Genomic DNA, 15,016 nt, shown 5'->3' on the forward strand with positions numbered 1-15,016 from the left:
ACTTCTCTTGTCCCATTTAGCACAGGCTGATATGCTTGATTCTATTTTCATGACTTTACATGATGAAAAACTGGAAATGCAGGAGCATGCGGTAGCCTTACTTGGAAAACTGGGCAGTTTAAATCCTGCATATGTTTTGCCGAGCTTACGTAATGTCCTGTTAGAGACGCTTACCCAATTGACGAACAGCGGTGTACCCAGGTAGCTTATTACATCTATTTGCGTTCTGAACTTGTTACATTTGTGATTTGAAAAACGGAATTGTCACTGCTTCCTATTTTATCTTAAGACATGTTGGAACGTTAAATGAGTTTAATATCTTCTCATGGTGTTCTTTTAACAAGTAAGGAAGTGTAATTTAAATAATAAATTTAAAAATCAAGGAAAAATTCTTTTGTGAAAAAAATCTATTGAAAAATAAATTAGTTCTTCTGTTCTGTTTTTCGAAAAAGACGAAAGGTATGAAAATTCCAGACTCGAAGAACATAGTGCTCGTGTAATTGCACAGGTGGCTAAGCAGTCTCCAAAATTTGCAAAACCGTATATGAATCCAATACTGACAGCTTTAGTACCAAAATTAAGCTCCGAAATCAGTCATGTGGATGTGACCGTGCAGGTTTAATAGTTTGTTTATTGCATGTACTTTGAAGTTTATAAATGGATTTGGAATTTTGAATGATGAAATAACATGCGAGTACATTTACAGGTATTGAATGCCATAAGTGAATTGGCGGTTGCAGGTGGTGCTGATTTGGTATTTTCAGTAGAAACGCTGTTCCCCTCGTTAGTGCAGTTTTTGCAAGACTCGAGCAGTTTAAGTCGCAGAGAAGTGCTTAATTTTTAAAGTCTTTTGAGCTGCATTTCTTCGTTTTTTCTTTCCACACTTTAAGTGTTTTTTTAATCCTTTTCTTAGGCTGCTTTGCGTACGATGGGACAGCTTTGCCAGAATACTGCATATGTTGTTGATCCATATAAGGAGCATCCTGAATTGCTTGATGTGCTACTGAAATTGTTACGAACGGAAATGAGTGTTTCAATGCGTCGAATGACTATGCGGGTGACTTTTTATTCGAGATTTTTCTTGCAGTTTATGAATTTTTACAAATTGAAAGTTCTCTATTTAACCGTTTTCCGAACCATTTTCAGGTCTTGGGTATTATTGGGGCCTTAGATCCATATACACATAAAGTTTTCACTGGCAAAGTTTCGTCTCAAAAGTCAAATTCGTTAGCTCTTTCGTTGCCGGCCACATCACCATCTTCGGATTTGCGGAACGGTGTTTTTTTTTATTCAGCTTTGTTATGGAATTTAGCCATTGAGACTTCGAGAGGCGATAAATGAAACAGATGTTTCAAATACTGGCATCACAAAGTTCATATCATTGGCTCTATCATACAGCCATATCTTCCTCATCTTCTTCAGGAAATGTGGTGCATTGAATGATAGAAAAACTGTGGTGTTTTGGAACTGCTCGAACTTTCGGAATTTCTTGGGAGCTCAGAAACTTCATCATTTTTCAGATACCATCCAATGGTTTCACTATGAAAAATGCACACTGGGAGAACTCTATCCCGCATTTTCCATAGCAAGTTTAATGCAGATGCTGAAAGATGATGCACTAAGCCATTTGCATCGTGATATCATCCAGGCACTACTGACTATATTCGGCAGTCTTGGTTCAAGTTGTGCTCTCTACGTTAGCAAGGTTACGCAAGTTTATTTACCATTTTTTCATATATATTTTCTTCCATGTTGAATTTTACTTAACGAAACTTAAAATCGTAAGATTACCAGCTAACAAATAGGTCTGAAATGCTGTCTACCAAATGTATCTTTTCCATCGGGGAATTTTTTCAGTTTATAGAAAAAAGTTTGAATAATCTTCCAGGTTATACCTCGTCTTATTGAAGTAATCCAAACAACTACTCGACCTGATTTGAAGCAGTTTTATTTGCAACAGCTGGCTAATTTTATAGCAATAGTCGGCTGTAGTATGAAACCGTTCATGTCGAAATTGTTTAGCCTGATCAGAGTAAGTTTACCAAATTTGTTGGTAATTCAGGACCCATCATTATAATATTTAAAAATTCATTGATAGAAAAAAGACTGAAAATTAATGAAATATTAAAGGAAGCATGGTCAGAAGATGTATGCATGCGACTTACTATTGTTAATGTCATGCAGCAAATTGGCGCAGCATTTGGTGCATCATTCGCACCATATATTCCTGAATTATGCCCGTATCTTCTGAGTATTGTTCAATCAGATCGTACTAAAGATCGAGCCATTACTTGCGCTGTAAGTGGATTTACTTTTTATTGTGAGTTGTCATAATAGTTTTTATTTATTTTGATTTATATCTCTATGGCAGTGACTACTTAGCTGTATTGTTTTTTCTCAGTCAAGATCTAAAACATCATAGTGAAAACACTACTGAATATTCGTTTGTTTTATTAAAATAGGTCTTTCGCTAACCTTTATTAAAATAAGTTTTATTAAAGTAACTTTTTTTAAAGTAATTCCTTCGCTAACTATCTTGTTACGAAATTATTATAATTTATTGAAAATAAAAGTATATGAAATCTATGCACACTTAAAAATTTCATTTTTTATACAAATATTGTGTCCTTTTCTAGGTATTCACATGCGTTCAGTCAATATCAATGTGCCTAGCACCACATATTCATCTTGTTTTGCCACCCATTTTGTTTGTTCTCGATGACCGAGCTGTCAAGGTGGAAGTGCGACGGATTGCTTTGGATACAGTTCATCAGATGGCTGAAACTATTTGTATTCGTGACCATGCACCAAGAATAATGCAAGTCTGGTTGCGGGTTATTTCTGTTCATGCACTACAGCAAAAGTTGCTGCTTTTATTAGTGCTTATTGTCCGACAGGTTAATATTTCATGTTTTTTGACGGTTGACAAATATCGAAAGTTTCCAGTAATTCGTGTCAATTGTTTATTGAGATTTTGTTCATTGGTATTAACTAATTGTAACCTGTTTTAACTCGTAGGTTTTATATTTTCAACACTTATACTTTTTTTCTTTTATTTCTCAATGTATTTCCCCCACTGCTTCTCAGGTGGTCATTGCAGATGTGGAGACAGTTTCTGGTTTTTCGTAAAAGTGTTGACTATGCTCTAGCTCGGCATGACTTGCATTGCGATGAATATTTAAAGTTAGTTCGTTGTTGAGATTAACACCTAACAAAACTTCGAAAACAAATTAAATCAGTTTTGACGTAAATTCCATTATCAAACCGATAGTTTAGTTCTTCATGCATAAAACAGAAATGTTTTGTTTTTCACTTGCTAGTGAATAATATTAGTGAGGTTGGATTCGGTTCCTCAAAATTTAATTTTATTTTCAGGAAGAAAAAAGTCTTTTAAGGAAGCTCTGCCTTAGTTATATCAAAATGGATGAGATTAACAACCATTTTAGGCTTACTGTACAACTCGATGAGGGAAGCGCTGCACCTCCTTCACATTCTCCTACAGTGAAAATCTCTTCCACTCAAGTAAAGCAGCTTATTACATCCTCCCGTCATGAAAAAGGACAACGAATTAATTTTGATGTTTTAAAAAGGACTTGGACTACTGCCCAACTTGTATCCAAAGAGGTCCACTTTATTTTATTTCTGTCTGAATTGGAAGATGAAGATGCGATTGTAATAGTTCCATTTCAATCGCATTATAGTAACATTGGATCAGCTTGTGCATATTGTTTCTATGCTTGGCTTCATCATCAAAAGTACGCAGAACTTTCGATACCTTTAGGCTTGAATAATTATTCTAGATAAAACAAATTATACGACAAAAGCTCACTTTTTAAGTTCATGCTCTGCTTTATGCATATTGTTTTTTAAAACGCTACAGGCTCATATTCTGCTTTATGCATATTATTTTTTAAAATGCAGCGGCTTTTATTTTGATGAGTTTGAATTATTGCTTTAATTCATTTTCTTTATTCCCCACAATTCCTCACTGATTTATTTATTAAAGTTCAAATAGATTAAAATTTTTGGTTAATTTTCCTAATGCTTTTGCGATTTTGACGTTGAATCATCAGTATAACATATCATTTCAGGACTGGGATCAGTGGCTTGTTTTACTGCGGATTCAGTTTATTCGACAGAGTTCGTCTGCGGCTCTTCGTGCATGTGCTCCTCTAGCCGACGTGCATATATCGCTTGCAAAGTAATTCTTTTGTTTCTGAAATTTCATTTTTTCTGTGGAACGTAGGTGACTGTGCTTCTAAAGCCTTATTCACTCTTAGTACATAAAATAGAATAGATCTGCAGGAAATCATGCTTACCCGAAGTTTTCATCCGAAATCCTTATAAATTTTAATTTATTGTTTCATAAGTCTTTTTGATAATGAATTTTCGAGAACTTTTATGTGTCACCTTTCAAAAAAAAATCCTTATTCTTGATACCTGTAGAGCTTTATTTCAGAGACCTGTTCAATGCAGCATTTATGTCGGTTTGGACAGACCTGGACGAAATGCAACAAAGAGACTTGGAAACGAACCTTAAATATGCCCTTGATTTCAGTAACCATACCGATATCACACAAACAATATTGAATCTGGCGGAATTTATGGATCATTCGGAAAAAGTAAACACAACAATCTCTGAAAAACAAACTGAAACAACCATTCAACTATTTTCCTTTGTTTCAAAAGTTTTGCAACTGCACTTTCCAAATCCTTAAAGAGACTCCAGAAAATCGTTTTTAGGGGCCTTTACCGGTAGGCAGTGAGAGGTTATGTAAATGTGCTGAACAGACACGAGCATATGCCAAAGCGTTACGGTATACGGAATTGAATATTCGCGAAAAATTTAACAAAGATCCAGATCCGGAACACTGCCGCTCTCTCATTGCGTGAGTTTGCTGTGTGGGGATTTTATTAATTTCTTCGACATATTCAAAGTTTGTCAGGAATGAGTTCTATTCTAGTTGGACTTTACAAAAAAATCATTTGCAGGTATGCAAACAAGTTGAATCTCCAGGAAGAAGCTGCTGGAATTGTGGCATTCGCTCGGCAACATAATATGGAAATAGGAGTAAGTTAATGAGATCAGCTTCAGTAGTGCAAAATAAATAATTAGAATTACATTGATGAAGTGGATGATTAGATAGTTGCTGATAAATTGACACGCAGTCTTCGGTGATGTGAACTCTTAACGTTATGTTGTAATAGTGGCGTGAAGTTGTTTAAAACGATGAGAAGACTTGAGAATATGCGATATTTTGTAGTGTAGAGAGGAGCGTTTGTAAGGCGACCGCGAAATAAATACAGCAACAAACAAATTATATTGACCATTATGTGGTCTGGAGTCGGTGTTTGATGACTGTCGTAAACTAACCTTTATAGTAAAAGTCGTATTTGAATGCGAGTATCTGGTGTGCATTACGAACAAATATGTGCGGGATTATATGCATGCTGAAAAGGCACAATTTTTATAAATGACAGAGTGATGCGAGTGTAATATGTTTTGTTTCAGTTACCTTTCAACTCTTAATTTAAATAATCTGAGCAGACAGTTTAGTTTAATTTAACTACTTACTAATTAATTGATTGAAGTATGAGTTGCTTTGTTTGTTTAAGCCGTTTCCTAATGTTAATCAATCTTTCAGACTGAGTATTTTCATATTGCAGAGGCAGGGACGTTGGTATGAGAAGTTGAATGAATGGGAGAAGGCACTGGAGATATATAACAAGGAAACATTCATTACTGATGAGGTCTGGATTATTATGGTTCTTAATTCAAAACGTGATTTAGAAGATCTTCTTGTCGACATAATCGATTTCTCGTTTTAATTACCGGCTTGTAATGTTCATGACTGCTAAGCTTCCTGAAAATCATTGGATTTATATAAAAATTCTCTTATTATAGCTATATGAACATCAGATGCGATGCTTAGAGGCATTAGGACAGTGGGGTGAATTAAATGACCTGGGGAAAAAGGCGTTCGCCGAAGTCGGCACAACAACAAGTGCAACTAGGAGGCAAAATATGGCAATAACTGCAGCACGAGGTAGTTGGGCAATCGGTAAGTGTTTCCTGAAACTCACACTTAAAGGATAGTGCTTTTGTAATCTCTCCTTCTATTTATAATGGAAAAAGTATCGATGAATGTTTAGAAGACTGGGAAACAATGGATTATTATGTCAGGCAGATCAATGAAAATAATCAGGACGGATCCTTCCTTCGAGCCGTGCTGGCTATTCGAAATGAGCAGTATCATGTTGCAATGGCCTACATTGAAAAGGTTATTCGTGATTATTATATTTATATAGGCTTAATGATTTTTGAGAAGCTTAACTCCGGTAAAGGTATGAATCTATTCATATATGGTCTGCTGTGCACGAGCCTCCTAAATGACATACTTTTTAGTCCATCTTGATCAGATTCACAATGGTCTTACGAAACTTTTTGGTGCACGACCATAATTCATTGCCTATAATAACCTTTAACAAGCACCTTTCCTTTATGATATTGCAAAACCATCCATGCATACTGTATTAACACAGCTGTAATTCTATTTGAGTTCTGTTGCATCTTATCATACTTTGATGTCAAGTATTCATCAGTTCCGTTTCGTCTGATTAATACTTTAACTGAAACTGGATTTTGAAATGGATTTTATGATTTGGTCAAGATTATCCATGAGCAGTTCTAAGATGAAATTTTTCATAATATATGCAAACTGCTTGTACTCGTTTTATTTCCAGGTACGTGACATGTGCGACACAGAATTGACAGCAATGGCATCAGAAAGTTATGAAAGAGCTTATGGTGCAATGACTCTTATACAACAACTAACTGAACTGGAGGAGGCCATTGAATACAAAATGTGGCCCGATCGAAGGATTCGAATTGCTGTTGTTTGGAGTCGGCGCTTGCAAGGATGCCGACCAAATATTGAACAGTGGCAGAGGCTGTTGCTGGTAAAGTAAGTTAACCAAATCTGGTTTGACATAGAATTTTGTTCCCTGGATTTCTCGTAGTTCGTTTTTAATTGGTTTAATTTTTAAAGAATAATGAAATTGATTCTAAATAAATGATTAACCTTATATTTTCAGATCATTAGTGCTTTCACGAAACGAGATGCGCCCATTGTGGATTAAATTTTCATCACTTTGTCGACAGTACGGAAAGTTATCAATGTCACGTAGAGTTTTGGCAGATTTATTAGGATTAAAACGAAGTGAAGAACTACACGAAATAACAAATTTACCAATGGATAAGCCTTCATTGGTGTTGGCAATTTGTAAACAATATTGGGCAGAAAACCTGACTGAACTAGCTTGCAATACACTGGGAAAACTGATCGATCAATTTGAAACCGAAAAGGTTTCAGGAATTTAAGCTTCTGTAGCTTAACAAAAATTAATGAAGTAGAAATGTGTCTCCTACTTGACATTCATAGATTATTCATGTATACACTTTTGGAAGCTACTGAATAGAAACTAATGCATAATAGTAGGTGAAACAATTTGAACATTGTTATTCTTGTTTCAGAGGGAAATCAAGAAAAATTCGGAGATGTGCCGGTTGGTGGCAAAATGTTGCCTAAAACTTGGTGACTGGTACGATACCTTGCCGCAGCCAACCAAAGACGTTCAAGCCGTGAACACGAATGTGCAGCGACCTTTATCACCTGTTAGTATCTCTCAACAATCCCCGACCAATCCATCCATTATAATTAATGTCCCACCATTACTTCTAGCCAGTAGTCATGTCCAAATCCCTTCGCCACCAGTATTTTCACCAGGTTCACATGTGCTGCAGCCGTTACAGCCCAGTCCACCACAACCCAGTTTAACGCAAACAATGAAATTCTATGAAAATGCTACAGATTATGATCCAACGTGGTATAAAGCTTGGCATAAACTTGCATCCGCTTACTTCAATGCCGCTATGTATCAGACACAAAATTCGGTAAGCTCCACTATATTTAAATTGTTTTTCTGTTTATCTTTTTATCTATTTTTTCACTCGAACTTCAACATCGAGATTGAGTCGAATTGTTTAGTTTTCTGTCTCATACTGCTACTTTCTTGGACACAAATTCTTACGCACGGGAATTTTCGCATGCATCAATATCGGTAGCACTATTTAAATTAATTTGATATCCTAAATTGGTATCTGAGCAATGATCGGCATACATTATTTCGGTTTATTCCTTTCTTTTTACTGCTGATATAACTGTCATTATAACAGTACTTAAAAATTTTTAGATCTAGTAGTATTATTTGATTTACTTAATCTTTTCAGAATTCTGTATTTCTGCCGTCTCTTTTCTAAATATGCAATATATTTTATATGTAAGAATTAACTGAACCTTTACCATTTGAACATGATTTTAAAGGCCAGACAAATGCACTTAGCACTAAAACTTATTTGGGCGATAATTTAGTTTTTGTTGGGGATAGGTCAATACCAGATACTTTTACTTTTTCTTTTGGAGTATGCATAATTTTAATTATTTTCTTTTTTAGTTTTCGCCAGCACCACCACCACCACCTTTTATCGGTGCGATGCCAAGTTCTCCCAACTACGGCCCCTTCGGAAGCGTCATAGATCGAGATACTTCATCAAATATTCTGATACCAGAACTGTATCCACAACCACCGCCTTCTGCTGCAGTGATTGCAAATCCACCCTCTCCGGCACCTAATCAGGCGATGATCTTTCTTGCAAAACAGGCCGTTTCAAGCTTTATTAAAGCTGTTACTTTGGCTGAAGGTTTAAATTTTTTGAAATTATTTTAGTGGCAGTCTGTGACTGCGCAAAAGCTGAATCGTTTGCTTCGCGGTTCTGGATGGATATCATCCACCTTTGGAGCAACATATGGTAGCTATGCCAGATTTGATGACGAAATTAAGACAATTTTTGATCCCAGTAGTAATGTTTGAAGAACCGTTATGCAGCATACAAGATCTAAAGACTTATGGTAGCAGTAGGGCATAAATTTAAAATACCTCATAATCTTTCTGTATGTTGGTGCTTCTTTGTGATTTAAATTATGCACAAATTCATTTTTTATGATTCATAGATGATTAAAAGAAGATCAATAGTTCTAAGTAATACCTCTCAGCTTTTAGGATCACGATTAGAAGATACACTTCGATTTTTGACCTTATGGTTTAAACACGGTGATCAAATGGAAGTTTTCGAAACTATCAAAGAATCACTGAAATTGTTGCCTGTTGAAATGTGGCTCGAGGTTTTTAAATAAACAGATTGTTCTGGAATTTTATTTTAAAAAACCCTTTTAAGCCTGCGAAAGGATTTCATTTGAATTGTGAAGTGTAACTATGAGTTGAGCATTTTGTACTCTTCATTTTTCCTTTTCTTTCATCCTTCATCTGTTTGATTCCAGGTTATCCCACAATTGATGGCACGTTTAGATTCGAAGCAAAATGTTGCTCAATTGATCAAAGAAGTTGTCATCGACTTGTCGAAAGTTCACCCGCAGGTTTGGAATTCAGAGTATAGCTGGATCTGATTGGTAGCTGTTATTTCGTAATTTTATATCGCAAAGATATTTTCAAGCATTGGAATAAAATTGAATTTATGGAAGAACTTTTTTCATTATAGAAAACTTTCTGTCTTCAGGGTTGAAATTAATAGTGTTCTTCAAATTTATTTCAGTCTTTGGTTTACGCCCTTACAGTAGCTGCGAAATCGGCAAACTTACGGCGTTCAGCGGTTGCAACAGAGATATTGACGATTATGAGTGAAAGTCAACCAACACTTGTTGAGCAAGCAAAGCTTGTCAGTGACGAACTGATTCGTTGCGCCATACTTTGGCATGAACAGTGGCATGAAGCACTCGACGATGCGTCGAGGCTTTATTTTCAGGTTAAAAATAGCGACCATACTCCAGAGATAAGTTTTAGGGAATGACTTTTAGCAAATTTGCAAGAAGCACATCCATACTCACACACTGATGCATATGCGCGCACTCTACCATGCAATGTGTTTACTTTTGCGAACAAACCGTAAATGGTATATCGTTACCTGATGCATGACTTTGCAATATTTTTGCGGAAAAATGTATATTTCACCGTCCTGTTGAGAACTAATAAATACGTAGTGCACAGTGCTAGCTTAAGACTGTTACATGCATTATGATTGCTACATAAACTTATAGTGAATGTAGCTCTTATAATACCTGATGTCTTGTTTGTCACTTGCAAAACTTTGCTGCCACAATTTTGTGTTGGCACTATATGAGCGGTTAGCGATATACTAATTATGTACGAGATTAGGTTTCAGGATAAGAATGTAAAAGCCATGTTCGAGTTGTTGGATCCATTACACGACATGATTGATCGTGGTGCCACTACTCTGAAAGAACAATCTTTTAAACAAGTAAGCAATCTTTCAAACAAGTGTTTTTGACCAAAATCAAAGTTTAGTGGAGATTAGAAATGACTGAGTACTAGGACAGTCAATAAGGAGGTTAAATCTTGAAGAAGCTAAAAAGACTATTCCATGTTTTGTATACATAATTTCAAAGAAATGTTGCTAAACCAACCCCATCAGCAAATGTAGTTCTAAATGGTTATATTGAAATGGTAAGATCCGTCATATAATCCAGGAATGCAAACTGTACAGATTTTGATTTGCATCAGTATTCCGATCAAATAATGTCGTTGTGTCGTTACTGTGCTTTCTGTAAACATTTCTTTAACTGTTTGAAATGGTTTCTACATAGCATATCAACTTTAATAGCTTTTAAAGTAAATGGGTTGAGCATTTAATTATTGCGGCGCATTTTTTTAGACATATGAGAATGAACTGAAGGAGGCTTGGAATGCTTGTCGTTGCTATTTACGTTCACAAAACGCCAAAGAACTGAATCAGGCATGGGATCTTTACTACATTGTATTCAGGAAGATCTCAAGTCAGCTTCGTCAGCTTACATCGTTGGATCTCAATTATGTTTCGCCTAGGTGCAATATTTCTTTGCTTTTCTGAGTAGGGACTTGGAAACAGATTAAAATAAATAGTACTTTAGTTCTTTAACTGGCTGGACGAGCTCTTTAAAATATAGTAAAGCAATAGGTCTTGAGGCACATTTCTGCAGGATTATGTCAGGCGTATACTACCCTTCCGAATAAATCGAAAGCGGCACATAAAGAATAATATAATCAGATTAAGAATTGGCCTTGTTTTTCGTAACGCTTAGAAATATACGGTTTATGTCCATCACTAGTATTTTATTGATTTCAGGCTGGTGAAAGCTAGAGATCTGGAGTTAGCAGTTCCTGGAACGTATGATCCACGTGCTCCACTAGTTACTATATCGTCGATACATAACACTTTGCAAGTGATTAACTCAAAACAGCGACCGAGAAAAGTAGTTATGAAAGGTACCGGATAACATCAAGAAAAGTAGTTATATTAGTTAGAGGAGTGATTAAAGTTTCAATTTTCTGTTTAATTCGGTCAATACTTTGGTCTTTATCAGGATGTTAAATTTTGTCAAATTCTAACAGGGTTTTTCTATAGTTCGTGTTTCATATTATGATATTTTACGAAGCCTTTAAAAATGTTCAGGAAGTGATGGGAAGGATTACATTTTCCTCCTGAAAGGTCACGAGGATCCTCGGCAAGATGAGAGAGTAATGCAGCTGTTTGGTTTGGTCAATACTCTGCTCTTGCATCAAGGTGACACATCTCGCCGAAATCTGACAATTCAGGTTGTTTGATTTCGTGTTTTTTGACGAAAAAAGTTATCAACTACAATTGATATAAGAGTTGCTGATTAATATAAATTAAATATTTAACTTTTGCCTGGAATTCAAGAGCGAGAAATAAAGTCAAAACGGGCATCTTAGAAATCAAATTTTTCACCTTAGTTTTTACGCACCTCTTTCCAATGTAGTAGGTCGTTTTTTTTTTTTTTCAGTTATTTAACATTTTTCAGCGCTATTCAATTATTGCATTGAATCAAAATAGCGGTTTGATTGGTTGGGTTCCAAACTGTGACACTTTGCATTCGCTTATTCGTGATTATCGGGAAAAGAAAGGGATTCTCTTATCAATGGAGCATAAAATTATGCAAAATTTCGCTCATGATTTAGATCAGATGACACTGTTGCAGAAAGTTCAGGTATGACTTTCTATTCAAAATTTTTAGTAAAACTTTATATTTTGTAGTCATATTTGTAGTACCCGTTCACTTTTAAATTTCTTGAATCTTCTGTAGGTATTCCAACACGCACTTGAATTAACGAGCGGAAATGATTTGCAGCAAATTTTATGGCTTAAATCTCCAAAGTAAGTTCCTACATGATTATAAGGTTAAAATAGTGGACCTTTCTTCTATTAACAAAATTGGTATTTCCATTCCTCTTTGCTGGTAGTAGTCACTTTGATCCATACCAACATTTCACTGAACCACATTCTTATCCAGTCATTGAATTTTTCAAAAATTGAACTTTTATCTTCGAAAGTGTTTCTTTATTCAGCGATTCAGTTGTTTCAAATCAAAAAATATCATGTCATACGCATTCTCTTATATTTCTTTATCTTTTCGTAATTTACAGTTCGGAAATTTGGTTTGATCGTCGTACCAATTACACTCGCTCAATGGCATGTATGTCAATGGTGGGCTATATTTTAGGACTTGGAGACCGGTAAATTTATAATTCTCATAGTTCTGCTGCTGTGAAAAGAGTTTGAAGCAAAGTGATCCATGCATTTTACAGACATCCGTCAAATCTGATGCTTGACCGCGTTAGTGGTAAAATTGTTCATATTGATTTCGGAGATTGCTTCGAGGTTGCAATGACCAGAGAAAAGTTTCCGGAAAAAATTCCATTCCGATTAACAAGGATGCTCATTCAGGTAGAAATTTTTTCAAAAATTCAAGTTTCGAATGGCGCGAATTATTGCAAATTATCCACCATTTTTCGTGAAACTTTTTGTATGGAATACTGATTGGCCGATTCACCTTTACAAGCAAAAATAAAACTTCATTTATCGAAAGGCTGAACTTTTAGAAGTCATTTCAAATGACCTGGCATCGATCTTCACTTTCAAAATCTATTGTCTGTGTATAAAATCTGTTAATCTGAATTAGATTTGTTGATAGTCTATGTATAAAATCTGTTAATCTGGATTAGATTTGTTGATAATTTTTAGGCAATGGAAGCTACAGGAATTGAGGGTAATTACCGGATAACTTGTGAACGTGTTTTGCGGGTGCTTCGTTCAAATAAGGAAAGCCTTCTCGCTGTACTTGAAGCGTTTGTATATGATCCTCTTATCAACTGGAGGTTAATGGAAGGTATTCTTCATTTTTTTTGCGTATTTCCTCTGTTAAATCTTATTAACAGGAATATATTTCATTCGTTTGCAAGAAAATATGCTTATCAGATTTTTACTAGCTGGTGGAAGACGACCACCACCCGAAACGCTGCAGAAGGATGGTCAGACTGATTCTAAAGCTGAATCATCACTAAAGCGTATCAAGCAAAAATTAGCAGGTAATGAATTTGCTATTCCATTAGCTGAACGTAATGCTACTATATCATGTTTGAAACATAATTCTGAAATATGACATGATAAAACATGAGTTTTTTAACTAGCCTAACTTTATATTCGGGGTAATAATTTTCTGCGAATTTTGAGGAATTATAGCAGTTAAACTCACGTCCTTTATTACTCGTTAACAAGGGTTGATATGAAAGTATATTTCCTTTATGCTTTTTTTACTTCGCTTCACTTTGTATTTTATCATTCTCACTGTGCTTTTGTCCAATTCTATTTAAATAGAATCGAACAAAAAGAATCAAATATTCTATTTTGATGAACATGAAAAGAATTATGTCTCTAATGATGGTCTTGTATGCAACATTAGAATGATTTTTTGCTATCAAAATTTTTAAAATTTCGTGTACTTGATGCACTGCCAACTTTATTTCACTTCATTCAATTCAGCTTATATTAATTTTTTACTTAGTTTTGCTTAACATTGTTTTCTTCTTATTTCCTTTATGCTTTTCTTTTCGCTTCACTGTACAGTACTTTGCCTTTCATTATTCTGACTGTATTTTTGTCCGATTCTATTCTGATTTATGTTAACTGTACAGCAGAACTCGGAATAAGTATTGGTCATCTTTTAATTTTCAAGGGTTTCAGGTCGTGACTTCAATCCAGATGTGGAATTCAGTGTACCTGAACAGGTTGGTCGACTCATTGATCAAGCAACTCTGGCGGAAAATTTATGTCAGTGCTACATTGGCTGGTGTCCATTTTGGTAATACGATAGTCTCACTGCTAACTTTTTATTTTTATCTCATTTGCTAACGTAGTTTCCAAATAACAGTTTTAAGGAATACAAATTTGTTGGGATTAGATTAATTGCCTTCTCCTCTGCTCAAGTTGTTGAAGTGATTCACAAAATATCAATCTGTTCTTGGTCACTGAATACGGTTACGGCATATTATTCGTTCCAGTATTGTACAAAATATTTCCGTACTTATTTGTTGTAAGCAGTTTTGTAAACTAAGTGCACATTATTTATGTATCAGATGCAGTTAATTTGCGTAGAGCCTTCTATGGTAGTTGTGAATTGTTCATATCCTAGTACGGGTTTCATGTTTCCTTGGAAGTTGTTCTGCTACTTAAGAACTTAAGAATTTCCATTTCGGTTCATGAATTTAAGAGAAATGAATATTTAAAGTCGAAATTTTGCCCAAAATTGATGAATTGTTATAACATGATCTGAGGAAAAGAAGGCGTAATTCCAGAAGTTGTACTCATTATGTGTATTATTAATATTGATCTCATCTCACCACTTTCATAGTATGACTTAGTTGTAATGTCGTTTCGTGGAACTGTGCCTTTCAAAGTTATGTTTTTTGCTTTTTTTATCAAGAAATTGACGTTTCGGATTGTCAATATTTGTTTGATTTTTTATGCATTCTGTAAATTAAAAAAAAAAAATGCTATGTATATAATCACTTTTTCCTTGAAAAAAAT

At 35.1% G+C, this 15,016-nt stretch overlaps 1 protein-coding gene across 1 annotated transcript; it reads left to right on the top strand.

Annotated features, from left to right (window-relative positions):
* Window positions 1–31: 31 nt before the first annotated feature.
* LOAG_06798 (phosphatidylinositol 3) lies at window positions 32–14,295 on the top strand (the record flags this gene model as incomplete). Its single annotated transcript, XM_020447247.1, has 37 exons — window positions 32–201; window positions 475–616; window positions 707–829; window positions 914–1,057; window positions 1,147–1,276; window positions 1,521–1,714; window positions 1,889–2,032; window positions 2,131–2,298; window positions 2,637–2,897; window positions 3,101–3,183; window positions 3,447–3,624; window positions 4,092–4,201; window positions 4,460–4,622; window positions 4,744–4,889; window positions 4,993–5,071; window positions 5,668–5,751; window positions 5,906–6,062; window positions 6,154–6,281; window positions 6,745–6,965; window positions 7,096–7,366; window positions 7,535–7,954; window positions 8,515–8,724; window positions 8,788–8,920; window positions 9,121–9,242; window positions 9,399–9,494; window positions 9,671–9,880; window positions 10,298–10,393; window positions 10,808–10,977; window positions 11,258–11,397; window positions 11,585–11,727; window positions 11,955–12,140; window positions 12,237–12,307; window positions 12,577–12,666; window positions 12,739–12,877; window positions 13,175–13,308; window positions 13,409–13,518; window positions 14,174–14,295. 37 exons carry the CDS (start codon window positions 32–34, stop codon window positions 14,293–14,295), a joined length of 5,688 nt encoding a protein of 1,895 aa, XP_020302502.1.
* Window positions 14,296–15,016: the final 721 nt, after the last annotated feature.

This window comes from Loa loa (genome assembly GCF_000183805.2).
Source record: "Loa loa unplaced genomic scaffold supercont3.14, whole genome shotgun sequence".
In the NCBI taxonomy this organism is placed as follows: Eukaryota; Metazoa; Nematoda; class Chromadorea; order Rhabditida; family Onchocercidae; genus Loa; species Loa loa.